General features: G+C 46.4%; 1 protein-coding gene and 1 long non-coding RNA gene across 8 annotated transcripts in view; one reads left to right on the forward strand and one right to left on the reverse strand.

Moving 5' to 3' along the window:
- Positions 1-23,116, reverse strand: part of ALPK2 (alpha kinase 2) — a 115,874-nt gene extending 92,758 nt beyond the window's left edge. The window contains exons 1-5 of one of the 7 annotated variants that reach the window (XM_078435188.2): positions 22,849-23,076; positions 10,644-10,724; positions 8,846-8,939; positions 7,018-7,145; positions 3,466-3,583 (exon numbers count right to left, since the gene is read on the reverse strand). In XM_078435188.2, coding sequence (XP_078291314.2) covers positions 3,466-3,583; positions 7,018-7,145; positions 8,846-8,939; positions 10,644-10,724; positions 22,849-22,933 — 506 coding nt within the window. In that variant the 5' untranslated portion in view covers positions 22,934-23,076. Of the gene's footprint in view, positions 1-3,465; positions 3,584-7,017; positions 7,146-8,845; positions 8,940-10,643; positions 10,725-11,550; positions 11,692-21,868; positions 22,645-22,848 lie in introns of those variants that run through there. The other 6 variants (XM_078435195.2, XM_078435196.2, XM_078435190.2 and 3 more) reach the window with 6 other exon arrangements.
- On the forward strand, positions 14,972-19,429 carry LOC132666036 (uncharacterized). Its single transcript, XR_009604423.3, has 2 exons — positions 14,972-17,569; positions 18,395-19,429. It is a non-coding gene; the product is annotated as an uncharacterized LOC132666036 (long non-coding RNA).
- Positions 23,117-25,477: the final 2,361 nt, after the last annotated feature.

Consider the following 25,477-nt stretch of genomic DNA (forward strand, 5'->3'; position numbering starts at 1 on the left):
GTCCCCACCACCAGGTCATCTGTAGGGGTGAGCTGAGGAGGGCAGCCCCCCCCCCCATCCACGCTTTCCTGCCCAGTCCACCCACCCTCCCTCCTGCCTCTCTGGTAATCTGTGCTCTCTCAGCACAGCGGGACGTGATCATGACCATGGAGAGGCCTCCTTGCTGTGGAGAGGAGTGTCTCGCCCTAGGTGTGGGTTTGGTTCCTGGACAGATTTTTATCTGTTGTTCACCTGTCTTTCTTTGAACCGTGCTCCTGAGAGACCACAATTCCTCTTTTGTATACGCACTCCTTCCAACTTGCCTTCTCTGAGGTAGAAAACATCCATTTGCATTTCCTCCCCACCCCCACGTCTTTTGGAAAGACAAAAAAACCAAAAAACGTTTTCATGGTACAGGGCCAATCATGCTGTTATTGATGTCTCTGTGCCCTGGAGTGCTTTCCCCCCGCTTTCCATTCCCCTGCCTGCCAAGCACACTTGACCTGTGGTACGTAGAGGTCACAACGGCACTGATCAATTTCCTCCAAGTGTTCTCACTTGTCCAAAGTACACGGTGTTACAAGATTAGAGGGGTATGAGAGGAGAACACGGGAGGACCCAGAGGCACTCTTGCCCGGTTGAGGAAAGGGGGAAGATCAGGAGGCCGATTAATTAGCTCCTGGCCACAAAGCAGAAATGCAGATCGGGTTTACCATCCCAGAAAACAAACAAACACAAAAACGTGGGAAACACAGGAACAAGAGCTTTTCAGTACCTAAGAGTGCAGATTTAATGACCCAAAGACTAAACTCAGGTAGATGTTTAAAAAGTACTTTCCTTTGGGGAACTATGAGTTAATCTGGTGGCTTCTGGTGACCTCATAATGGCAAGCAAATTTGACACCAGTATTATAACTAACAAGCCACTTTAAATCTTTGAAGGGCATTTGCACAAAATAACATTCATTTTCCTAACCCGCATTTAACATACTGATAGAAGTCAAACTGCTTTGCAGGTGAATGTTTTAGGATGTAAGGAATTTTTCATCCTGGGCAATTACATTGGAATCATCTGGGGTCCAGACTGCGTTAGTCAAAGTTGAAGGCCAAGCATTAGGGGGTTTTAAAAATTCCCTAGGTCAGGTTAATGGGCAGCTATGGCCCCGAACTGCTGTAAAAAGTTAGAACGTTCAAAGCCCATTTACTACTAAACACAAAAATGCAACCACATCTGTTAGTGCATGGCCCCACTAAAATTCCTTATACCAGGACCGAATGCTTCTCCCAGTTGGTGGGTTACTTTTCCAAATGGCAGAATACGAGTTTGGAAAGAATACATTCCGTCATCTCAAGTCTTGATTTGTTCCAGCCCCGCTGGACTTCTGCGAAGAGAATGAGGACTCCCTGCCCCGTCCACGGCTCAAGTTCTCTTCCTAAATTTCTCTTCCCATTTTAACCAGCCCGCCTGCCCCGGGGTGTCATCTTGGCCTTCTCATCCCTCCATCCCTTAACTCCCTTACCCTACAAACACTGGTTTTCCCTACATTCCTGGTCCTGTAGAAATAGCAAATAACAAACCACAATTCTTTTTTTTTTTTTTTTTAATTTTTTTTTTTTTCAACGTTTTTTATTTATTTTTGGGACAGAGAGAGACAGAGCATGAACGGGGGAGGGGCAGAGAGAGAGGGAGACACAGAATCGGAAACAGGCTCCAGGCTCCGAGCCGTCAGCCCAGAGCCTGATGCGGGGCTCGAACTCACGGACCGCGAGATCGTGACCTGGCTGAAGTCGGACGCTTAACCGACTGCGCCACCCAGGCGCCCCACAAACCACAATTCTTAAATGGCATTCCATAAGTAAAAGAATACTCATTAAGCCTCTCTTCTGGCTAAAAAAGTGGGTATAATATTTTAGCTTAGTGCGAGACTAAAATTAATCAATCAAGAAATACGGCTTGAATGTTCAGGGGAACAAAGGCAAGAGTGGAAAACATACAAAGAAGTAGGTAGCATGTACATACTCAAGGATCTTACCATTTAGAGCAGGGAGTGGCAAACTATGGCCCACAGACCAAATCTGGCCCCCTACTTGTTCCTGTAATTAAAGTTTTATTGGAACACAGCCATGCCCCTCCCCCCACCCCGCAAAAAAAACCCCATATTGTCTGTGGCTGCTTTTATACTATGATGGCAGAGCTGAGTATCTGTGAGAGAGACGATCTGGCCTTCAAAGCCTACAATATTTACTACCTGGCCCTTTATAGAAAAAGTTTGCCGGGCGCCTGGGTGGCTCAGTCAGTTAAGCATCCAACTTCAGCTTAGGTCATGATCTTGCAGTCTGTGAGTTCAAGCCCCGCATCGGGCTCTGTGCTGACAGCTCGGAGCCCGGAGCCTGTTTCGGATTCTGTGTCTCCCTCTCTCTGACCCTCCCCCGTTCATGCTCTGTCTCTCTCTGTCTCAAAAATAAATAAACGTTAAAAAAAAATTAAAAAAAAAAAAGAATTACATGGTAGATGAATAAACGAGCATCTTGAATACCAGTTTAGTATTCTGTAAGACAGCTGAGTCAAGGATTTCCAACGTGATAAAGTGATCTCTGGGAATACTTTGAAACCAAAGAGTGGATACGAAGATAAGGAGGCAAGTGTTTATTGAATAACTACTACACAGCAAGAACTTGACGAGCATAAAATCATTTAATTGTCTCAGCACTCCTTTCATTTTGCAGATCAACAAATTTTAGTTTGGGAGAGGTTAAATAACTGGCTAAGGTCACACGGACGGAAAACAGTAGAGTCAGAATTCAAACCCAAGTCTATCAGCACATGCGCATGCCTCCCAGTCATGTTCATACCACACTCTGCAGACCTTGGACTCTTCACAGTCCCCATAAGGAACACTGTGACCAATTCAGCAACAACTGGGGACCAAGAGCAAAGACTCTCCACCCACCCTCAACCAAAGCAGTTCTCATTTTCTCTGCCTCACACATGGGGCTTCCCGATTTCATCCGAATAGTTCTTGGGGAAACAAAAAAGAATAGAAACCACTACGCTAGACCATACGACTTCCTACAATAAAGCCAGAAGGCATGGTTTTCAGCCTTCCGTCCATCACCAATGGGCTATGGGTTCATGGGCAGCCCCTCCTTCTTCCTTCCATTGCTACGCAAGAGAGACTGAATGACTGCCAAAACCATGTTGCGTTTCTTGACTTTCCAGAGGGAATAAGATTAAATGAAAAGCTCTTTCGGTGAATGAAAATGGCTGGACCACCTCGAATAAAGTTCTAGGTAAAGTTGTAATTCCATCAAAGAAGCCAATTAGAGGAGCTCAGCTGGACGCCTTGCCTGATGCGTGCTCGTGGCATCTAATGTTAGGATGCAAAAAAGCAAAGGGGAGCCAATCTTTTGACATTACCCGGTACAACCAGCACATGACCCAATGCAGGGACCTTTGTAAACTGTCCACAGAGGCACGTCTACTTACCGATAGAGATGTAACAGGTGAATATACTGATTCTGGAAGAATTCATAACTGGAAACAATGCCACACTCCTCTATGGCTCGGCCATTCTTATACCAAGTCACCTCTGGCTTGGGCTGACCTGATAATGACAACAGAAGAATATTCCTCTTGCAGTAAGCATTTTGAGAAAAGAAAATCATAAAGCAATGAACAGGAGTGAGTAATGAGCCATAGGGATGGACATGCTGAACTATGTCAGTTGGGGAACTGGAAAATCTCTCTCATTGATTCAAATGCATCGTCCGATAAGCACTATTGAGCAAGCTATGTACCTGAGATGATCCTGTGCAGGGGTGTGGATGAGGCCTACAAAATGAAATGCTGTCCCTAACCCTAAGGAGCTATTAAGAAAAATCATCTAGGGGCGCCTGGGTAGCTCAGTCGGTTAAGTGTCCAACTCTTCGATTTCAGTTCAGGTCATGATCTCCCGGTTTGTGAGTTCGAGCCCCGAGTCGGGCTCTGTGCTGGCAGCGTGCAACCTGCATGGGATTCCCTCTCTCCCTCTCTATCTGCCCCTCCCCCATTGTCTCTCTCTCTCTCTCTCTCTCTCTCAAAATGAATAAACATTTTTTTAAAAAGAAAAACTATCTAAAACTTGGATATGAGGAAAAAATGTGGATAATATCTTCTTTCCGTGTCCTATGGGGACAAAGGTCCACCTAAGAATCACCTAGGGGAATATACATCGTTCAATTTGATGATTACTACTGATTAAAATTCCCAGTTTGGGGCACCTGGGTGGCTCAGTCGGTTAAGCATCTGACTCTCAGTTTCTGCTCAGGTCATGATCTCCCGGTTTTGTGGGTTCGAGCCCCGCGTCAGGCTCTGCACTGACAGGGCGCAGCCTGCTTGGGATTCTCTCTCTCTCCCTCTCTCTCTGCCCTTCCCCTGCTCACGCCGTCTCTGCCTCCCTCAAAATAAATAAATAAACTTAAAAGATGGTTACACTCCCAGATTCAGTGAAGTTGCATACAAACTTGTAGATTTTTATCCAACAGAGACGTAAATAATCCCTGCCTGGCAGAAAAGATAACCCCGTAAGTCTTGGTTTACCGCCCTACAGGACATTAACCGGTGTTTTACCTAGTCCAGCAATCTTATCCTAACATTCCCTTATTAAACTGCCTATAAATACCTAATTCCTCTAATGTTCCTACTTTCTGGTTCCCTCTTTACTCGAAGAATTGAATAAAACCGTTGAAATGTTCATGTCCTATTTGCACGGAAGTCACTGTACCTGTGGAGGAGTATCCTTAAGCGGCGCTCAGAGCTGAGCGTATGCCATGGCACAGAAGAGGGAAGAACAAAGTGAATTAGCACATTAGTGGATTAGTCCCCTCATGAGGCGTGTATGATTTCCGGGCCGCTCCTGTGCATACCTGACTGGTGTCGTCACAGAAACTGCCCTACGCTTTCTCCCTCAGGAGGGCTTCCTCCTGCGCTTGTGATCGGTAACCAGATCTGATGGACTAATCTGGTGAAACCCCCAGGAATTCCATTCACCCCTTGGGATTTTTTACCCCTGTGACCGCGAAGGAAGCTTTCCAGTGTGTCCCAATGAGCTTCCCCCCTAGCCTCCGTAACACTGAAAACGTACCCAAATGTGCCCTGTCTACAGGAGGAAAGCCCAGTATTGGGAAACAAAACACTGTTCTAGATCCATCCTTCTCTGTCTCTGTCTGACTTACCACAGGATTTTTGGTGAGCAGCCCCAGACACCACGAAGAGAAGAACCCCACGTGTTTCTGGGCCCTGCACCATGGACCCGTCCTGACGGTGCTCAGAGCCCCTGCCTCCCTCCCTGTGTCTTGTCTGATGGGGCGTCTCCCAGCTAGGCTACCTCTGTGCCAGCGCCACGAATGTGGGTGATCCTCCTGGCCTCCCCCTTCAGGTAGCGCCCGCCTGACTACTTGGTCCCCGGAACTAGGAGCAGACAGACCCACGTGCAAGGATACACCCTTCTTCCCCAGTGGTTTGGCTGAGTCCCTTCCAGGCAAGTGACTAAAGCACCAAAAATGAGCTTCCCTGAGAAACCACCAAGGAGGTTGGGGATTACAATTCATTTCTGCCTGTTCTTAGCCTTTTGTCCCCCTCTCAGTCGGCGTTCTCAGGAATCCTCTCCTTCCTCCTTTTTTGTATATCCTGGACTCCTTTTTTTTTTAAAGAAGGTACATAAAGTGTGCATGAGCTGGGCCCGGGACACTCATTCGAATCTCTTGGACTCCAATTTTTTTCATTCAGACCGATCAGGGCTGGTTGATGCCCCCAGTTTCTTAGCGGCTGACTGGTTTTTTCCTCTTGTGCAGTATAGATCTGAATAATCAGCCAGAAATGAGACTCACACAGGGAAGTGGTATCTTGTACCTTTGTGGGTGGTTCTCTTTTCTCCCTCCACTTGCTGGAAACCTTGCCCAAAAATCCTACCCTTGTTTTTTTAAGCCTACCTGCAGGTCACACATGGAGAGCCACCTCCAGAATGTTTCGTCATTGTGTGTGGGGACCGGTAGCCAAGTTTAGGGTACGTCCAAACGCTGGGGCTTCCTGAGGACACATGGGGGCCACGGCATGGAGGTTCAGTGGTGGACGTGTGTGCGTCCCTCTATTTGAATGGCTGTGGACAAATGCCAAGAAAGATGGGGGCTTGGCTCTGGCCTCGAAGAGGCTGAACTCACTCACAGGTGGACACCCCAGCACCCAGACCAGAGATGAGATTTTGTTATGACTTCAGCTAAGGAAGCACGGCCATTTCAGAAGCTGGCTCTTTTCCTCTCCCCATCTAGAAAAAGGGATCTCAGGGGAGAAGAGTTTTCTGTGCGCCCTCCGGAAAGACCACTGGTGCCTCTATGTTTTCGAAGGTAGAGACACAGTCCAAAAAAGGAAACAATCCACAAGGTACAAGGTACCACTTCCTGACCCAATTATTTTGCTTCTATTATTTTCGTTTAATAAGAAATCCTTCTTACCACCGGGGGCACCAATTTGGGGTCAGGTCTGGGTTGTTTATTCTCCAGTCCAGGGAGAATCCCAGCCCCCTGCTCCTCCTCCGTTGGGCACCCCCTGCCTTGGTTTTTACCTCTTCACTGCTGACCAGCATGCCCGACGAAGGCGGGCAGTGGGAGATGTATGTAGCTGGTTTGGGGGATATCAAGGAAAGAGTGATCAAGAAGGTTCCAATAAATCGACTGAAGGAAAGTTACTCACGACATTCCTATGTACACAGGAAATTAAGAATGGATTCTCTGAAAAAATAACCAGGGCGGGAGTCGCCTAACCCAGAACCACAATGCGAAGTGAAAAAGATCACTAGGCTATATCCAGGAAGTCACTCAAAGAAATCCTTCGGGGGGGGGCGGGGGGGGGGGCAGGGAATCATAGAGGATTTAGTTGTTCAACTGGTTACTCAGAACAGACTTCCCAGGCCATTTTCACAAATGATTTTTAATAATGCCTCTGTGAGCCACAAACCCGGGCCCGCAGGGAGATCTCAGAGGAGAATGAGCCACTGGTGGTTACCAGATATCATGCAGCGAAGCACGGCGTCTGACTTCTCAGGAACCTTCTGGGAAAGCAACGTAGATAGAAAACAAAGAGTGTGCCTCTGGGGCCCTCCTGAGTCTGTCATCCTTACGAGCCTCGTGAATCTGAAAAACACAAATCCCTGACATCAACATTTGTTCTGGGGCTCCTCTGACTGTCCTGGGAGTTTCGTTAGTGGCCCTTAGGGACAGAAGGAGCACGCCCTGGCTCGTCGGAGGCGGGGCACTGGCACTTGGGCTGGTGGGCAGATGGGAAGTCCTCGGGTGGGCCTTGTCACCTGCGGCGCTGCTGGCCCTTGGACCGGATGTCTGGTTGTGGGGTCCGCCCTGTGCATCGTAGCATCGGCACCCCTGGCTTCGACCCACCGGGTGCCACCAGCACCCCTCCCCCGAGTCACGACAATCCAGAGTGTCCGCAGACATTTCCAGCGTCCCTGGGGAGGGCAGCCCCAGCGGGGAACCACTAATCCTGGTGGATTGCAAGGCAGCGGGAGCCCACCCCGAGCGAGAGCTGCTTGAGCCCACAGCCAGTGTCACGTCTCTCTCATCTTTCTTTCTGTCCTCAAAGTCTCTTCATGGGACATAAGAAGTGCGTAGGCACACTCGCCTCCGAAAAAGAGGCCTTAGTTAAATGCAAATGAATCTCCTGGGGGGTGGTCTTTTGAAATTGGGCAAGCAGTGCTCCTTGGAGCACCGGACGAGCGCCCCCAGGAGGGCAGTGAGTGAGCTAGCATGTATGTATTCATTGATACAAGCAGGCATTTAACACTTGACTGGTCACCACGTATGCAATCTCATTTCACCTCTTCTAAATTGCCTGAGTGGTTATTAACACCTCCTGCATCTTAAGGATGAGAAAGCTGACGCTCAGAGAGATTCAACAACTTGCTCAGGATCACACAGCTCAAGTGGCTGCTGCCCTGGGGCGCCCTTCATGGCTGTGCAGGCTGATACCGTCCCCGGAGCTGTGCAGTGCACAACCCACACAGATGCACGGCAGCCTTAAGAACACAGGTCTGTCTGAACCCAGAGGGCCCTTTCCACTCTACCCTCCATGTACCGTGCTGGCACCACTCTGTCAAAAGCACTCTTTGGAGAGCCCCATGCTTGGAAATAGTAACATTTCGCTCTATCCAAATAGGAAGCTCCCACTTCCCCTTCGCTTGGTGAGCTGTTCTCACATGCCACGAAGCTCAGGAGGAGGAAGGCTCCTACCACCATCCGATACATTTAGCACGGACAGGGAGGAGGCACTTAGACCTGCAAATGGTGATTCTGGGGATGCTGAGGGTCCTATAGCAGACGCGAGCTAAGCTCTTGGCGGAAAAGGCTGGATCTAAATGGCCACAACTGTCTCGTAGAAGGGGAAACCCTTCTCGATATGGGTGGAACAGCTTCTTAACCGTTTGGAACCAACTCTCCGATTTGGTAGGACCTGGTTCAAGCTGAAAATGAGTTGCTTGTGCAAAAAGGATTCAGATATTCGAGATGGGAACAACAGAGCGCCACCCTGAGCGCTGGGAGCCTTCTGGGCATGGGGCCCCGTGTGGGGCACACATTGTGGAACCTCAAGGCTGGCCCTGCCTGGTAGACGCGGCCCTTGGAACATTCTGCCAGCCCTTCCTTCCCTTTGAGGCCTTTCCTGCAACCCCTGATGTTCTCACAGCATTTCCTTAATCTCAAGGTGTTCTGTCTAGAATAAGTGTAGTTCTTGGAAACAAAAAAGCATTCCCAAATTGCCCCTATGTGACGCACCCAAGCTTTCTGAATAGCAGGGTAGAAATAATTGATTTAGGAGAACACACCTCCTTCCTTTTCTCACGAGGAGTGCACAGGAAGCAACTCTGCTCTGACCTGAGGGTCCGCTGATGCATGTAACGAGCAGAAAGAGTGGTAAAGCTGAAGAAGTATCTTTGCATCAACAAGGAAGACAACCGCTTGGGTCTGCAACACAGCACAAGGGCTGGGAGAGAAGTCTGAAAAGCCGCGGGGTTATGCGGGGGAGACCGAGAAAGAGACGCTATGATTGTTAATTGGATCCTCTCGACATTTTTGGTTTTTTCTTAGTCTTTATTTATTTTTGAGAGAGAGAGACAGAGCATGAGCAGGGGAGGAACAGAGAGAGAGGGAGACACAGAATCCAAAGCAGGCTCTGAGCTATCAGCACAGGGCCCCACGCGGGACTCGAACTCACAAATCACGAGTTCATGACCTGAGCTAAAGTCGGACGCTCAACCGACTGAGCCACCCAGGCTCCCCTAATCCTCTCGACATTCTTTAATAAAGACTTGAATCGCAGGGCACCTGGGTGGCTCAGTTGGTTGAGCGTCCGACTTCAGCTCAGGTGGTGATCTCACAGTTTGTGGGTTCAAGCCCCGCGTGGGGCTCCGTGCTGACAGCTCAGAGCCTGGAGCTGTTTTGGATTCTTTGTCTCCCTCTCTCTCTCTCTCTGCCCCTCTCCCACTTGTTCTCTCTCTCTCTCTCTCTCCCAAAACTAAATAAGCATTAAAAAAAAAAAGTCTTGGATTGCATTTCCAGCGCTTTTTGGTTATAGGACGTTTTAAACACAGTTGTGCAATTTGGACCCCATCGGGTCCCTGGTTAACAGGTGTCCCATAAAACCATCCTAAGTCCCTCTTGGTCTAGATGGTAAGTTAGTCGCACAGAACAGAAAGAAACTTCATCTGCAAGATGGCAAATAGACACAGATTACATGATACGTACATTTAGACGTTACGTGATTGCTCCAACAGGTATAAAAAGGCCAGAGCTGACGTGCGTTATTATTTACTTAGAAGTCACAGAAATGCCTAATGGAAAAACTGCTCTCAGCAAGGCTGAAAGAAATATCAAAAGCAAATAACTCCAGGGGACAACTTCCACGGCAGCCACCTTGCACAAGGATGGCAATGTTTACAGAAGACTTGGCGAGCGCCGCTGAATCCCCGTAGGAAGAGATGACTAAGCCAGACGAGGGCACGGTGCTCAGAAAACCAAGGAAATGAATGGCAACTTGCGGTCCTTTCACTGCTGAGGAAATGCTGCCCCTCCCCCCGCTCTGCAAACACACGGAAAGAAGCAGCGTTTCGGTCAAAGCCAGTGTATTTGCTCGTCCCTTTCAGACGTCTGAGCAGGTGATGGGAGCTAGAGCTGTAGATTTGACTTGAGATAAAAAGTTGATGCTTCTCAGGATTATTGAACAATTTTAGGGCTAAAACATAGGCATGGGCAAAAAGAACAGAATCTAAATCCAATTTAAATTTTTTATGGTTATTTCACAACTGGAAATGCAAGTTGTATTTGTGACCTCATCTACTGGTTGGTTTTTTTTTTTAAGTTTATGTATTTGTTTTGAGAGAGCGTGTCCGCGTTTGCACACATGTGTGAGCGGGAGAGAGGCAGAAAGAATCCCAAGCAGACTCCGCACTGTCAGCGCAGAGCCCAACGCGGGGCTCGATCTCACAAACGTGAGATCAGGACCTGAGATGAAATCAAGAGTTGGACGCTTAACCGACTAAGCCACCCAGGCCCCCACCCCCACCCCACTTATCATTTTTGAGTGGCAACACAGCATCCGGCGTTAAGGGCTCTAGAGTCAGGTACCTGGGTTTACATTCTGGCTGCACTCCTTACTAGCATCGGCAGCAAGTGTGTCCCAGCCTCTCTGTGCCTCAGTTTCCTCATCTGTAAAACGGAGGCAAAACAGTTTTGTATACTTCATAGGTTGTTATAAAGATGAAATGAGTTACTACTGCCTGTAAAGTACTTAGAACAGCACCTGGCACAAAATGTAGTGCTTGCTAATTATTTCAAAAAAAAAAAAAAAAAATGTGGCTTCAGTGGAACCCACTAGCTCAACTGACCGGCAGCGAGGCTGATGGCTCTGCAACGCTTTGTTTTCAAACAGCTTTAATGAAGTGTAATTCACACGCCGTAGAATCCACCCACTCACGGCGTGCAGTCCAACGGCTTTCAGCGTGTTCAGAGTTGTGCGACCATCACCACAATCAATGTTAGAACATTCTCATTTCTCCAGAAAGAATCCCATTCTCCTTGGCTTTCAAGTCCTTGTCTTCCCATCCCTCCCCACCCCCCCGCCCAAACACACACAGAGCCCCAAGCAACCACCACTAATCCACTTTCCGTCCCTGTGGATCTGCCTATCCTGGACATTTCCCAATAAACAGGATCAAATGCTATGCGGTCCCTTGTGGCTGGCTTCTTTGTCTTAGCACACGTTTCCAACACATCCGTGTTGTGGAGTGGGTCGGGATTCAGTCCTCCTTACGTCATTCTGCAGCCCTTCTTAGGAGCAGCTGTCGGGGCAGAAGGAGGACTCCCTGGGCTCTCCACATTCCCAGGACGCTTACTCAGACAATTGGGAGGGTAGCAAGAGAAGGGCTCTGGGGGCTGGAGAATTCTCCTGACCGGGAAGCATCACAGGACTGAGGATCAAATGCAGGCTTTGTCACTTGCCAGGGACGAATCTACATCTAGCTCTGCCACTTACCTGGTCAAAGTTCTTCATCTGTAAAAGCAGAGAACTACATAAATGGCATAGGGAGAATGTGCTACATAACTCATTTTCAAGGTGGTAATCAGAAGGCTTTAAGGAAAGACGTCACTTGGTTTCCTCAGTTTCCTTTTCTGCTGTGGGTTACCACAGTAATTTTTTTTTAAAGCGATATACCAGGGGCGCCTGGGTGGCTCAGTCGGTTGAGCCGCCGACTTCGGCTCAGGTCATGATCTCGCGGTCCGTGAGTTCAAGCCCCGCGTTGGGCTCTGTGCTGACAGCTCAGAGCCTGGAGCCTGTTTCAGATTCTGTGTCTCCCTCTCTCTGACCCTCCCCCATTCATGCTCTGTCTCTCAAGTAAATAAAAAAAAAAAAAAAAAAAGCGATATACCAATTAATGTCTAAAAATTTCTCCTGGTAGACCATTCACCTGTGAGAGTAATTTACATGGCCCCTCCCCTTCCCAGGGTCCACTGCCACGGACAGAAAGGGAAGAAAGGACAAAACTGCTCCACAAGAATTGGGGTGACACCGGGGACCTTATGTGTCATCTGCGACGCCTCTCCAGGTGACTGCTTCCTGACGGTGAAGTCCCACAGGTGACAACACTGACAACCGTGCTATGTGACCCACAGAGACGGTTCAGCCGCCACGGTGTCCCAGCCAGGGCTGTGCTGACGACAAGGGAGAGGACAGTTAAGTCAGGCCGTGGTTCAGGTTTCATGGCTCCTCTGAAGGTTAGAACACTTGAAGACCGATTTCTCATTCTCAGCTAGACGTGGGCAACCAATATCGAATTACTGATATTAGTGGGGGGGTGGGGGGGCTGCAGTGGCATTCACAGACACCTTGGGGAGGTAACATGTTAACTGGAAAGAACACAAGATGTGCATGACTTTATTTTGTTTTTCAGCTGTGGTCGCCTCCTTTTTTAAAAGAAATCGGTTTACCTTTAATTACACACATTCTAAATGCATTCGTCCCTATTTGCAAAAATACATATAAAAGCAAAGTCTCCCACTTGCACTGGCCCTCATCTCAGTACTTTCTCAGGAGGAAGTGTTTGCTAGGCTTTCAGGCATCTTTCTGTCCAGGTCTGTGTGTAGTCATCTGAATGTATATATAGGGGTGTCAGGGTGGCTCAGTCGGTTGAGCGTCCAACTCTTGATCTTGACTCAGGTCACCATCTCACGGTTCATGGGGTTGAGCCCCACATCTGGCTTCGTGCTCATGGCACGGAGCCTGCTTGGGATTCTCTCTCTCCCTCTCTCTCTGCCCTCCCTCTCCCTCTCTCTCAAAATAAATACATAAACTTTAAATAGATCTTTATATCTCTATTATCTTTATATACAAATATATTTTAATAATATATATAACACTTACATATATAAATATATATAATTTATATCCACGTACGTATATAGTCATCTAAATATATACACCATTTTGTTGCATGCGCGGCATTGAATTGGGTGTATTCCCAGGCAGCTGGCTTATCTTAGTGATAAGCTTTGGCAATCTTCCAATGTCAGTCCAATCCATAAAGGGCTGCATCATTTTTTAAAAACTGCTCAGTGACATCAGTATTGCACAGCGCGGAAATAAGTGTGCTTCATCAGTGTGTTCTTGTACTGATGACACATAGCTAGGCTAGAGTTTTTTAGACTTCCAAGTGTGTCCCAAAGAATCTGCACCCTGCTAAATGCTTCCTTGGGCACCTCAGCAGTTGTCGAGACTAAATACCAAGAAATGGAATTGCTGGATAAAAGAACATGCACATATTATGTTTTGATAGATACTCCAAAATGGGCAGGGCCTCTCACAGAAGAGTAGAAGGATGTGGCGATGAAGGACCGGGTTCCCGGGTTCAAATCTGAGCCCTGCCGCTTACTAGCTTACTTCTGCTCTAAGTTCCTTCATCCGTAAAACTAGGATGAGAGCAGTCTCTACTTCATTTCGTTGGTAGGAAAATTAAGGGACTATGGATAAAGCTCCTCTAAATGGCATAGTAAGAACTCTACAAGTGTTAGCTGCTATCGGGAGACTTGGGCCTAACATCAGTAAAATTACCGAAATACCTTCCTCTCAAAGTAGAGAACCAGGCAAGAGGTTACGGGAGAGTGCTTTGAGTGTTTAAAGCCCTTGACTGACGCCAAGTTTTATTTTGGCTAATCTGCCCCGTACAGATAGCCGGTGGTGTGGCTGCTGTCCACAGAAAGGCTGTTGCCAAGGGGTCAGGGAGGCGCTCTCAGCCCACACGCAGATAGTGGGTAACCGGTTCCTTGGGAGCCAGCAGGAAAGCCAGCTGTCACAGTGAGTTCTCACTGGGGACAGGAGGGATTAGTTCCGATCACCCAGCCTAATCCAATGGCAACTGGGTTCCCGCATTTGCCGTCTGAGTTACTACAGATCTGGGTGCCGCGCCTACTGGCCCGTGGTAGTTAGGGCAGAGTACGCAGCCCAAAGATGGATTCTGGGGATTTGGGGGAGGTGGGTGGGGAGGGGGCAAGCCAGGCAGGGAGAAAGACAATGAATATGTTTTGGGTACTTTCTGTGTATCAGCCCCCAGGCTGGACACTTCAGAGACATTGTCACATTTAATCCTTACAGCAAAGCTACCAGCATAGGTGTTCTTTCCCATTTCACAGATAATGACCCGAAAGCTTAAGGTAACTTTAAAGCGTTGATGTAACACACTTAATTCCTCACTGCCTGCAAGTAACATGGCTGTTGGAACTCAAGCACTGTGTTCTTACTTGGGTGTGATTTTAGGGTTATATGTGAGAAACAGGGGCAAAAAAATAAGCCCGTGAAAAGATGCTCAATATCCTTAGTCATTATGGAAATTCAGATTAAAACCATAATGAGATAGCCTTTCACAGCCACTGGAATGACTATAATAAAACAGGCAGCCAAGTGTGGGCCCGGATATGGAGAAAACCGTCAAGCATGGCTGGTGGGAATGTGAAACAGTACGGACACTTTGGAAGACAGTTTGGCAGTTTCTGGAAAAGTTAAACAGGAATTTACCAAGAGCCCCGGAAGGTCCATTCCCGGGTGTCTCCCCAAGAGAAACGAAAACACGTATCTGCACAAAGACTTGCACACAAATGTTCTTAACAGGATTATTCATAATAACCTAAAGTTGGAAATAACCTAAATGTCCATTGGAAATAACCTAAATGTCCAACTAGTGCCTACATAGGCAATGTGGTATAGCCATACCGTAGAATACGGTGGAACAATACAAAGAAGCGTGGATCCGTGGTACGATATAGATGAACCTCAGAAACATTCCAGTGAAAGAAGACAGACACGTGAGACCACACATTGTATGGTTCCAGTTATACGAGATGTCCCAAAGAAGCTATAGAGACCAAAAGTAGGTGGTTGCTGGAGACGGAGGCAGTGGGGAAAATGTGAATCAACCATAAATGCGCACGAGGGATCTTTTTGGGGTGACGAAAACGTTCTAAAACTGATCTATGGCGATCGTTGTACAACTTGATACATTTATTAAAAAATCACTGAATCGAACACTCAGAAAAGGTGAATTATACAACATGCATTACATGCCTCCATAAAGTTAATATTTAATTTTTTTTTCTTCAACATTTATTTATTATTGAGAGACAGAGAGACATAGAGCGTGAGCAGAGGAGGGACAGAGAGAGAGAGAGACACAGAATCTGAAGCAGGCTCCAGGCTCTGAGCTGTCAGTACAGAGCCCGACGCGGGGCTTGAACTCACAAACTGCGAGATCATGACCTGAGCTGAAGTCGGACGCCTAACCAACTGAGCCACCCAGGCGCCCCCATAAAGTTAATTTTTAAAAGAGAGGCATGGAGGAGACAAACATTTCATAAGCACATACTGTGTTTACTGCAGCATTCGTTACTTGTGCCAGCAAGAGATTGGAAGTAACCAAAACGGCCATCAGTAAGAATACGGTTACAGTTTAGAACGGAATTTTCTCTTTTGAACAGCAGTGGGCATGAAAAATTAACAAGGCAGTTCTGTATGCATTGATACGAAATAATCTTCAAGATACGTTAAGTAAAATAAAATCTAGAAGAGGGCATAGAGTATGCTATCACTTGTATAAGCAAGAAGAATATTCTAATATGCTTATTTATACACATAATAATTCTAAAAACACACAGGAAACTGGTAACTTGGTTGCGGCCAGGAGACCCCAGTATCTAAGGAAGTGTGGGTGGGGGCTGTTAAGGACAGTGATTGTCTCTACATAGCCTTTTGGATATTTTAAATTTATATAAGTTACCTAATAAACAAACACAGCTTAACTTTTAAGCGAGTAACTCTTACTTGTTACAGAGTTACTTGTGAGTAACTCCGTGTGCCTGAGAGTGTGCCTGGCACCTATCTATTGTGAACGCAGGGCTGTGGCTGCTTCTGGCTCTGTTCTCAGGAGTTGCTTGAAGGTTTTTTGTTTGTTTGTTTTTTCCTGTTTTTGTTTTTTTAAGGTAGAATAGAGTCTTTCCACTGGTAGTCCTCTCCTCCGCTATTTAAAATCCGTGACAGTTTTGAGGCAGCTGGGTCGCCCAGTTGGTTAAGCATGGAACTCTTGACTTCTGCTCAGGTCATGATCTCACAGCTCATGAGCTCAAGCCCCATGTCAGGCTCTGCACTGTCAGCACTTGGGATTCTCTGTCTCCCTCTCTCAGCCCCTCCCCTGCTCTCTCTCTCTCTCTCTCTCTCTCTCTCAAAATAAATAAATAAACATTTAGAAATAAATAAGTAAAATAAAATCTGTGACGGTTTCCAATTCTTTAAGGAAGGGTGGGGAAAAAAAAAAGGGCTCAAGGTTAAATGAAACATGTGAGAGAGTTGAGTACCTCCCTGATTTTACAGTTGAAAAGTGCCCCTGAAACAGGCAGCTTAAGCGACTTTTCCAAGGTCACCCAGCTTGTTAGTGCCAGAGTCCATGGTTCTTGACTCTGATTTTCAGTTTACTATGTTGAAAGGATACATCCCTCTGCCAAGCTCATCCTTGTCCTCCCTCAAGGGAAAGACGGAGAAGAAAGCAAAGATCATGATGCTATCAACATACAGAGCACGATAGTGGAGTTAATGAGACTGACTGCCGGGGATTAGCCTTGGATTAACTGGTTAACGTCACTTTGGTTTGAAGTTAAATGCGGTGGGCTGAAGGCTGTGTCCCATCCAGGCATGTGTCATCAGAGTTCTCACTGTGTGCTGAAGAAACTCTCTCTCTGGGCCCTCCTCCTCTTGTCCCCTGCTTTCTCCCAGGCCCCCCATGTCCCTCTTTGGAAAGAATGTCTATTTCAAATTGGACCAAGGGCTGTGGAATTTCAGGCAGATAGGGGAGCACTTGGGAAAAGTTATCTTCCCTTCCGTGTCCTCCCTGCCTGGGACAGGGAAAGGGTGCTGGGCCGAGTGCCAGGGTCACCTCGGCCACCATCATCCACCAGCCTTCCCCCAGCCGGTCAGAAGGTCTTAGGAGAAAACTTTGTGGGTTCGCCTCCACTTGCCTTGATTTCTGAAGAATATTTTTTATCATCCATTATCTAATTGTGTTTAGTAAAGTGCGCCTTGGAGGGAAGGAGTACCGCCCCCAACTGGCCATTTGCCTTGTCCTCTTAGATGCATTTCCCCCACGCCTCTCCCACCACTCAATGCTGGGGATGAGGTGCTCTCGCCCTTCCTGCTTCCTGGGCTCTGACTGGTCCAAAGCCATCAAGCGCTCTTGCTCGGTGATTGGTCTGTTAACCTAAGTCTAAGCCAATCAGCACGCAGCTCCCTCTAGAAAGTCGCTCAGGGCTGATCCAATCAGTGCAAAGCTTAGGTCCCTCGCTGTCCTGTAAACAGGAAAAAGAACACCGACCCCAGGGGAGGCTAAGTACCATTTGAGACCGTGGGGAAGGCAGCCTGAGGTTGAAACCAAAGCACAGAGAAGAGCAGAGCGTCCAGAAATGCGGAGAACCGGCACCAAGGTCCTGACCAGACTCTGGACTTTTCAGTTGTGTGAGCAGTAAGTCCCCACCGTTGCTGTTGTTTAAGCGAGTTTGAGTTTTTGATTGCTCCTTCTAGAAAGCCTACCGAAGCATCCATACCTTCCCCTCCCTGGCCCATGGTGCCTGAAAGCCCTACCACGGGCCCTCCATTCCAGATCTCTGTGTCATACAGGCAGAAGGGAAGGATTTAAGATTAGACGGCTTCACCAAAGAATGCTTCGCCAAGAAAGTTCCGGGGACGCCTAGCATAACCAAATGAATTTCTGAGCTCCGTTCCCTCCTGTCTCTTTCTGCCCTTCATGTTTTGTTTTGCTTTTTGTTGTTGTTTACACAGAAAGACCACCTTCCCTCTGGTTCATGTGCTCACCGCCCACCAGATTTCAAACCCCAGCTCAAGTGCTAGCTTGTCCTTGAAGACTGCCCTGAGAGCCCCCGCTGGAAAAAAAACCAGCACCCACCCAAATGATGGGCCACGCAGGTCCGTGTGTCCTGCCCACACTCAGTATCCCCCACAGACACACTGCACCCTGAGATGTCTGCCTGCAAGACAACTCATGGGTTTATCTTTTGTGTTCTCCCCAGCTCTAGCATGTTGTGGCTGGGCCTCCCACACCTCTTGAGAAGTAGGCAAGTTTAGCGATTGAAAAGAACGGTGCAAACAGGTTCTCCTTAGGAGTTACAGGCCAAGGAAATGCCTAAAACAACAGTTTATCAGCATCACCTGTCAGAATGCAAATTGTCAAAAATGCAAATTCTTGGCACCTTCTGCATCAGAAACTCTGGGGGTGGGACCCAGTAGCCTGCGTTTTAACAAGCTCTCTCAATTCTGTTGCACTTTAAAGTTTGAGAACCACTGGACTAGAGGAAAAATCTGAAACTACTGACTGAGGAGCGAAAGAGCCTGGTGATCCAAGAGCAGGACTGAAGTCCAAGTGAAGATGAAGGTGAATCGTGCATCCCAGATGTGCTGGGAGCGGCCATAGAAGCGATGGCCGTGGAAGGGGTAGAGTGCTATGGATTCAGCAACGAACTCTCCAGAACTGACATCTCCTTCAACCGGTGTCCGTCTGTTCAACCTGATGTCCCTAGTCTCCTGGTCAGTGCCAGGAGGGTGCATTTCGGCTGCAACCTCATTGAGGGCTCTAAACGTTTTTAAATGCCCTCTTCTCTCACGGAAGTTGGGTATTTATTCTTTCCTGTTGCCAACCCTAAGATGTCATGCTTACTTTCTCTCAAGTTTCTTTATATTTCTGAATTTCTAGATTTCCTTTTTGGCAGAATTTAGCCCAGAATAACAGGGTTCCTTGTGAGCCTGTGAGTAACCCGAGCAAAGAATTTATCAAGCCTCTCTGATATGCCCGGGCAAAAGCTGTGGCGTAGCTCAGGAAAGACAGGTGCAATAATAAAGATGTTGATAAAATTCTTTGGAACTGTCCCACGAGGCCTGCTTCTGATTCTGGAATGCTCCGTCCCTCTGTGCTTGACTCACCCTCACTTCAGAACAAGGAAGCACCCTGGTCATTATGAACTTTCACCACTGACCACGAAATTCCAGCCATGGCTCCTGAGATGCCTACCCAGCTACTGTCTCTGCTCAGCCCCCCAAGGCTAGTCCGTTTCAGAATGTTCTCACATCCCCTCGCTCCACAATGGCTCTGTCCAAGCAGAAAGGGAATTGATGCAAGGCCCCACTAGAATCTTTGAGGAAAACTGGACTTGCGCCTTTATTTTCATAATTAGCACAGACACCACTTTGTGTGCCTCGATTTACCTCTACGTCCCATTCCTATGGGATATGAAAACTCACATTTAAATATGGTACTGGTATACACTGACAAGTATCAGATGACGTTAATAAATCTCTACCTCTCCTTTCAGATGCTAAATACATCATCAACTATTTTCAGACAAAAGTAGGGGTGCCTGGATGGCTCAGTCGTTTGACTGTCTGACTTCGGCTCAGGTCATGATCTCGCGGTGTGTGAGTTCGAGCCCTGCGTCCGGCTCTGTGCTGACAGCTCAGAGCCTGGAGCCGGCTTCGGATTTTGTGTCTCCCTCTCTCTCTGCCCCTCCCCCGCTCATTCTCTCTCTCTCTCTCTCTCTCTCTCTCTCTCTCTCTCAAAAATAAACATTAAAAAATTTTCTAAAAATAATCATTGGACTGATGTCAAAAATATGTAGCTTCCACTACTTTAATAGTTTATATAATGAAAGCATTCAGAAGTTTTAGCGAGAGAGAGAGAGAGAGAGAGGGAGAGAGGGGGAGCTTTTTAATTAACCAAGGACAAGAACTGGCCTTTGGGGAGAAGCGAGGATAGGACAGATACCGTAGGTGTATTTACATGTGATCCCCATCATTCCTGTCAAAGTGGATGCTGGTACCTTCGTCTTACAGATGAGAACCTTGGAGCTCAGACAGGCTGAAAAACTGTGCTAAAGTCAGGATTTGATTGGAAATCTGACTCCTCTGCCCAGATTAGCAGTTTGGCTGCGCCCTTCTAACGGAGGCTGATGTCCATGCTGTAGGTGTGCATGGGGTGCTAAAACATGAATTAGATTGGGGCGGGGGGAAGGGGGCAGCTTGCAGCTGACAAAAGCATGAATTCCACCCTACCTAAGAGTCTCCCCCAAATTGCGATTGAGTGTTTTGCAGAAACTTCAAGAGGCCAGTGTCAATCGGCAGCAGACTTGCTTCGGTTTGTTTGAAATCCTGACTTCCAAGATCTGAACGTGGTTATTGACCATCGGTGCTTGTTGATACAGGGTTTGTCAACCTGTCGATTCAGGAGGTCACTCACAATATCCTGGATTTGGGCTCCAAAGCCTCACGGCAGTGAAGCTCATGCAGTTTACCCTTAGCTGGGATGCTATTTAAAAAATAAACCTCTCTTACCATTCCTGGTTAGTTAAGCTTCAAAAATGAAGGATACCTTCACATCAGGAAAAGGTTGGGGCAGGGAAATAGCAGAGCAGAAGTAGCACTAAATGCTGTTCTTGCTTTTATCTATTTTTAAATGAGTGCCAGATGTCTGTAACTGACACCCTTAATCAGTGGTTTTAAAGTTTAGATGTGTTCACCAAAATGTAACGTAACAGTGGTTCCATTTTATCGATGGCTTTTTTTTTTTTGATTGACTTTTGCCTTACATTTTTAAGGAATCTATTTAACAAGTACAACATCATGCCGATAGTTAAAAATACGGTACTCTACACTTTAAAATTCATTGAGCACTGGGTGTTGTATGGAAACCAATCTGACGATAACTTATAGATATATGTGTATACACATATACATATGTATATACACATATATCTGTACATATATATGTATACACATATACATATGTATATACACATATATATGTACATATATATGTATACACATATACATATGTATATACACATATATCTGTACATATATATGTATACACATATACATATGTATATACACATATATCTGTACATATATATGTATACACATATACATATGTATATACACATATATATGTACATATATATGTATACACATATACATATGTATATACACATATATGTACATATATATGTATACACATATACATATGTATATACACACATATATATGTACATATATATATATATATATATATATATATATATATATATATATAAAATAAAATTCATTGCGAGGGTAGATCTCATGTTAGGTGTTTTTACCACAATTTTGAAAAAGAAAAGGGAAAGGAAAGCAGATCTCTTGAATGATTCGGTGAATGTCTGCATCAGCCATTTTGAAATGCCTGATAGCTTTTCAGCCATTTGCCAGACGAGATACTGCTGTGTCTACCCAGAAGGTAGGGATTTTCAATCATTCATACCGTCCAAGCAAAACAAATAACTTCTGACTAAAATGCTCAAATATTTCAGGCCGAAGGATCTGGGGCCTGAGTCATCTGGGTAATTACCTCAGGTTTTCATGTTACTTTGCACAGCCTTGGCGGACCACTCCTTTGAATCATCCTGTGTGTCTGATTTTTCTAATTGTGGAGATAGCCAGGATGTGAAAGAATCTACTTCAGTTGCTATCGGGCCACAATTAACGGGCATAAAAAATAATCATTTCTACAAAAGGGTTTGAATGGATCTAAACTACAGACGATAATTTGGCCACTTTAAAACCCTGGCTAGCCAAATATGCCATACAGCCCCGACGTGTTTCCTCCTGTTGTATTTCGTAAGGAAAACACCTGCTTTGTTCCGTATTGCAGAAAATGCCAACGACTACTTATTTAAAGCACAGCCATTCTTCATGTAAAATCCAAAGTCCAGATACTTACTTTTCAATACTTTTTGTCCAAGAGACGTGATAGGAGGGCTGGCTCGGCTGTGGGCTCCCCAGGCTGTGTGGGAGGCATTGATTGGGTGTCCCTGCTCCTGGGACTGGGGAGATTCGGAGGAGTTACGGGGTTCAGGGTCTTTTCGATGTTCGGGTCAAAGCACAGTTGGGTCTGTTTCCAGGAAAGCTCCTATCTTCCTAAGAGGGAAAATTCCGTGCCCAGGGAAGTTCTGGAAGAAGACGTTTTTTTTTCCCCCTGCCCTTGAATGAACTAGGTCATTGCTGAAGCTGGAGAATATTTTTTAGCATCACTGTGATGAAACTTGAGGGCTGTTTCTGCAGGAGGTGTGACCCTTGTTGACGCCACCGGGGAGGCCCTGGCAAAGGGGCCTGGTGAAATGCAGCCCCAGTGAGCTGATGAAACCCAGACGAGCTGTCCCAGAGGCTCGGGACACCAAGCAGCGTTCTGCAAGATTGTGCAGGACCTCAGGGTTAGTGGCTTGCCTCTTAAAAAGGCAGGATCTTGCTGCCGGATAAAGTCTTTTGAGAGTAACACCGGCAGCTCTCATGGCAAGATTAGCAGGCATTTGAAGTACACATAGGAAACCCGTGGACGGACGGGGCGGAGGGGGTGGAGCCAAGGTGAAAAGAAGAGGCATTGTGTTGTTTGTTTAGAACGAGTACTGCAGTCGTCTGAAGTTCTCTGAAAAACGCAGAAGCCACAGGCAGGATCCACCCTCCTCCCCCTCCTCCCACAGCAGTCCTCCCCCGCCTCTCTCTCTCTCTCTCTCTCTCTCTCTCATACTCTCTCTCTCTCTCTCTCTCTCTCTCTCATACTCTCTCTCTCTCTCTCTCTCTCTCTCTCTCCCTTCCTATTTTGATTATAGTAGTAAGAAGAGAATTAGAAGAACACCAGAAGAAAACCGTAGAAGAGATACCATAAATCCTTCCAAACTGTTGAGAATCATTCCTGTTACATACCAAAGTAGAATCTGTAGCGTGGCCATTTCTTTTCCTGAATTTTGTCCAAATCCAAGACGGAAGATTTAAAAAAATGCAGAAGCATTATTCTGTCACTGCTTTGCCTCTCTGGGAAAGTATTTTCATGTGCCACACCTGGAAACTGACAGCTTGGAAAGAAACTTCTTAGGGACGCTCACTGAGGCGGCTAAAATTAGCAGCGCCGAGTGGGTGACCTTGAAAGGGACATACCTAGACATATTCCCTCTGTAGTGGGCAGTATAACCGTCAAAAGCAAACTGTGCCTCATTCCACCTGGATGGAATGAAATGTTTCACAAGATTCATCATCTTAAATTATTAAACATCAAGGAGCATACAGTTGATGTGTTCTGTTTCTCAGTATTATCTTCATACGAGAAGAAAAATATTGAAAGCTGAGAGACTCTAAAATAATGACTTGCAACCAAATGCAGAAATTACCAACCCTTGGTGACTGTAGGTTTGGTTGGTTTTCTTTGAAGCTGGATTCGCTTCACAGAGGATCTTTCCAAATAAAGGGAGAGAACATGAAGTTGAGAGAGCAGATAGAGGAAGGCGTGATGATAAAAAATAAATAAAAGTTCCCATACAGCAGCAGCATAGGATAAAGACGAAAGGGAACCAAATCCCAGTGCAGCAGACAGACATAGATGGTCATGAGAGAACTGTTGCTTGGGAGCTTTTAAATGGAAAAGTTGACATTCATTATGAAATTTAATCTTGTTCCTGGCAAAGAGTCTGAAAGGTGGACTCCTCAATGCCTACCATTCATCTCCTAGGAAAATAAACTCAAGGAACAGAGGATGAAAATATAAATAACATATTTTATATAATGTATAATAAATATATATATATATATTAATATATAATGGATTTGCCTATATGTGTCCTACTGTTCATCTTATTTGCCTGCAGCCACAGAATTTCTGTTTTAATCTTAGATTTGGGGATCGAGAATGGAAGACAATCAGAAACAGACCTTGGGATTAAACTCAATTAGGCCAGGACACTGTTCTGAATTTTCGGTGATTATTCAAAGGAGAGGATGGAAGGTTTAAGGTGTTGAAGAGAAAAAGAAACAGGAGGGCATATATTTGGGCCCCTTCAATAGCATCAAAAAGTACATGACTTTGTGATTAAAAATGAAGACCTAAGAATATTTAGCGTTATTCCAGGTAAAGTAGCACGGCACATAAGAAAATATGTGTAAACCATCTCTTTTTCTGAAGCTATAGGAAGAAAAACAGAAACTTCCCTTCGTAAGGGGATTTTCCAACCAAAGAGCAGAGTTGAAAACGTATTTTTTATCAGATGTCTTTTAACTGCTTCTCCTAAAGGCCTTCAGGGCTTTGTTATTTTCCTGGCTTCCCAAACGAATGGATGCCTCACAATTCACCGGCCACTCTAGGCTTGCTGGGGACTGGGATCTAGTCAGTTCCCAAAGAATCTGCATATTTAAAGCCAATTCATTAGGTCCTCGAGCTACTCTACACTCCCATCAATCGGGCTTGGATTGGTACGTGAGGAGTTTATCTGTTCATTTTATCCCTCCTGGCACAGAAGGCCCTCAAATGTTCAAGTCTAATGGGAGGAGTGATGAATGCCCTTTCCGGGAGAGCACATTCTTGGCCGAGGCTTGGTACCCATCACATGTCAGGTCAGATCAGATTTTCTGCCAGGGTCCTTGGGCCAAGCTGGAGCTGAGGCAGCCACTCAGGCTTCAGGGCACAGTCAGCGTTTGGGGAGAGTGCCCCACTACTGAGAGCATCAGCTCGGGTTCCCTCTCTCTCAACAGTCCACCCCTGCCCTGGGCTCAGGGGTTCCCATACTTTGCACACTGGGTGCGGTATCTTGCTTGGGGGACACGACCCGAATCCAACCTTGCAGCCTTCATCCAGTTCCCCGAGCTGCCAGGCAGGTAGGCGAACTCAACAGGCGTTTTGATCCCTTCGGGACTGTGGCAACAGATATCAATGCAAATAGGACTGTGTTCTCTCACGGCGTTTTTCATCCCAGGTTAGCAGATTTCTATAAAATTCTTCATGAGATTTGAAGTTCAAAAATATGTACAAAATAATTTTTAAAATGCAGTTTTATCAGGGCACCTGGGTGTCTCAGTTGGTTCAGCCTCCGACTCTTGATTTCAGCTCAGGTCACGATCTCATGGTTGGTGAGTTTGAGCCCCACGTCTGACAGAGAAGAGCCTACTTAGGATTCTCTGTTCCTCCCTCTCTCTCTGTCCCTCCCCTGCACATGCTCTCTCTCTCTCTCTCTCTCTCTCTCTCTCAAAATGAATAAATAAACATTTAAATAAAATGCAATTTTATCAGAATTCATATATCCAAGAGGGTTTTTTCCAAACATATGAATGTTGTTTGGAAGTTCCAGTTCATTTTCCCCTGGCGTATCAAATTCTAAATGGGGATTAGGTTCACGGAACACCTTACAGAAGTATTTAATCCATCAAATTCCTAAAGTACCAGATTTCAGGGGTGCCTGGATGGCTCAGTCTGAGTGTCACTCACTCAGTTGAGTGTCCGACTCTTGATTTCACCTAAGGTCATGATCCCAGGGTCGTGGGATAGAACCCCGCGCCAGGCTCTGTGCTG

The sequence above is a fragment of the Panthera onca genome, chromosome D3, assembly GCF_046562875.1.
Source record: "Panthera onca isolate mPanOnc1 chromosome D3, mPanOnc1 haplotype 2, whole genome shotgun sequence".
NCBI classification, from domain to species: Eukaryota; Metazoa; Chordata; class Mammalia; order Carnivora; family Felidae; genus Panthera; species Panthera onca.